The 2783-nt window shown below is 17.1% G+C and overlaps 1 protein-coding gene across 2 annotated transcripts in view; it reads left to right on the forward strand.

Moving 5' to 3' along the window:
- Window positions 1–535: 535 nt before the first annotated feature.
- PRSY57_0928400 (hypothetical protein) overlaps window positions 536–2783 on the forward strand; it is a gene marked incomplete at both ends in the record, with an annotated part of 4831 nt that continues 2583 nt past the window's right edge. For both annotated transcript variants that reach the window (XM_020114819.1, XM_012907523.2), the window contains 2 exons: window positions 536–2496; window positions 2635–2708. In XM_020114819.1, coding sequence (XP_019970519.1) covers window positions 536–2496; window positions 2635–2708 — 2035 coding nt within the window. The remainder of the gene's footprint in view (window positions 2497–2634; window positions 2709–2783) is intronic.

Here is a 2783-nt window from a genome sequence, read left to right on the forward strand (position 1 = left end):
AATATTTTTTTTTTTTTTATAAATATTACAAAAATTATAAAAAATAAATTTAATAATAAAATTAAATTTTTTTTTTTTTTTTTATTTATTAAAATATTAAAAAAAAATAAAAAAAAAAATATATATTATTTGATTTAAAAAAAAAAAAAAAAAAAAAAAAAAAAAACCAAACGTTTCTTTCTTATATATTAAAAAATATATTTATTATAATCATATGAAGAAAATAAAAAATAATAGTAGTATTCAATATAATAAAACAACATATGAAGAAAAGAAGAATAAAAATAATAAAGTGAATATTTTAATAAATTGATATATAAATGAAAAAAAAGAAAAATAATAAGAATTTTGATGGAAAAATATATAATAAGAATTATTCGAGTGATTTAATTAACAATGATAATAATTTATTATTAAATAAAAAAGAGTATCCAAATTTTTTGTTATAAAAAAATACACAAAACATATTTTTAATGATATAAATATTGAACATAACACAGATTTAAATCATCTACAACATAACGAGAAAAAAAAAATGTTACAAAAAGGTGATAATATGTGTGAAGTGGATAAAACAAAAAATATATACAAGGAAAATAATAGTAATAATAATAATATGAACAGTAATAATAATATGAACAATAATAATAATATGAACAATAATAATAATATGAACAATAATAATAATATGAACAATAATAATAATATGAACAATAATAATAATATGAACAATAATAATAATAATAGTAGTTGTAATAATATTTACAATAATATAAATATATTAAGTGAAAAAGCGTCTTTTTCTTCTATAAACAGTTATGATGAACATGTAACAAATTATTTAAAGAAAGGAAAATTGTTTCATGGGAATATGAAAAATAAAGAAACACAAAATGAGAATGCTGACGAAGGTGATATAGAATCAAGAGAAAAATACGATATAAAAAAATTTACAAAAAATGTAAATAATATGAGTAATCATGATAAAAAAAATGACCAAGTATTAAATAATAATAATATAAAAGAAAACATAAATAATAATAATAATAATAATATTAATAATATTAATAATAATAATAATAATAATAGTTATCATTGTAAGAACGAATTAGTAACCAGAAAAAGAAACGTATATATGTCGAACCGATTTAAAAATAATAATAACAATAATAATAATAATAATAATAGTAATAATCCTTTTGATAATTTATCAAGTAGAAATTACAAAAGTGTATATAATACTTGTCCTAAAAGTAATTTTATAAAAAAAGAAAATCATATGAATGACAAGTTTAATATTCATAAGAATATTTTAAATAATCATATTGATACATACACGAATAATGAAGATTCTACTAATAAGGATTATGATGATAAACAAAGTGATAGTATAATAAAAAATAATTATAATAATAGAAATATATATAATAAATTTTATAATAATAATAATAATAATTTAAATAATAATTTAAATAATAATTATGTTAATTATAATGAAAAAAAATATATGTGCCAAAGTAATAATATATATCTGAAATATAAAAAAAATCACTTTCACAAAAACTATGATGATGAAAAGTTATTAAACAGAAATTTTAAGAAAAACAGCCAATCATATAGGCGTTATCAAAAAGTACATAATTATTTAAAAGAATCAAATAACCTGCACATGCAAGATAAAAGTGAACCATGTATTAAAGAGGAAAATAAAAATATGCAGAATGAAATAGTAAATATGGATAAATATGAAAATGATTTTTTAAAACTAAAGGAAGATAAAATGAAAGATACAAATGATTTTTCATTTAAAAGGGAAGATAATAATAATAATAATAATAATAATATGGATGGTGAAAATATAGATATAAAAAAAAATATGAGTGACAAAATAAATGACAAAATTAATGACAAAATGAATGACAAAATAAATGAAAATATAAATGATGCTGTAAATAATGTTGTTAGTGAAGACAAGGAATTAAATTCAGATAAACAAAGTGATAAATATATAAGTGATGAATTAAAAAGAATTAAAAGAGAAGAAGAAAAAAAAAAAGTTATGAACTGGAAAAATGAAGAACAGACTTTACTTGAAGAAGGGTTAAGAATTTATAAGAATTTAAAAAATTGTCCTGAAAAATGGACAAAAATTAGTGCAGTAGTAAAAACGAGAACAGCTGATGATTGTTTAAAACGTTTTCTTTATTGTAGAGCTGTTGTTTTGAAAGAAAAAAAAAAACTTAAAGAAGTAACAGAACAAAAAAATGAAAAAGAAAAAGAAAAAGAAGAAACAATTATAAAACAAGGAACAGAAGATTTAAAAAATTCAAAGAATGAAATAAATAATGATGATATAAAAGATGATGAAGAACACGAACAAGATATAGATAGTGATGATATGAATATTAATAATAATATGAATATAAAGGGAAAGAGTTTATTGTTAAATAATGTGCATTTAAAAAATATATCATTATATAAGGCAGTATTATTAAAGTAAGGGTTCATATGAGTACTAAAAATGTACATGTATATGTTATTATGTGTTTATATTTTATATATCTGGGTACACAAAAATAAAGAATATTATATATATATATATATATATATATATTTTTTTTTTTTAATATATAGGCTACAGTTAATTTGTAACAGGTGTTGTAATACATTTGATGTAACCTCAACAAGCAAGGAGGCTTGTCAAATAAGTAAAAAAAAAAAAAAAAAAAAAAAAAAAAAAAAAAAAAAAAAAAAAAAAAAAAAAAAAAAAAAAAAAAAAAAAA

This window comes from Plasmodium reichenowi, chromosome 9 (assembly GCF_001601855.1).
Source record: "Plasmodium reichenowi strain SY57 chromosome 9, whole genome shotgun sequence".
In the NCBI taxonomy this organism is placed as follows: Eukaryota; Apicomplexa; class Aconoidasida; order Haemosporida; family Plasmodiidae; genus Plasmodium; species Plasmodium reichenowi.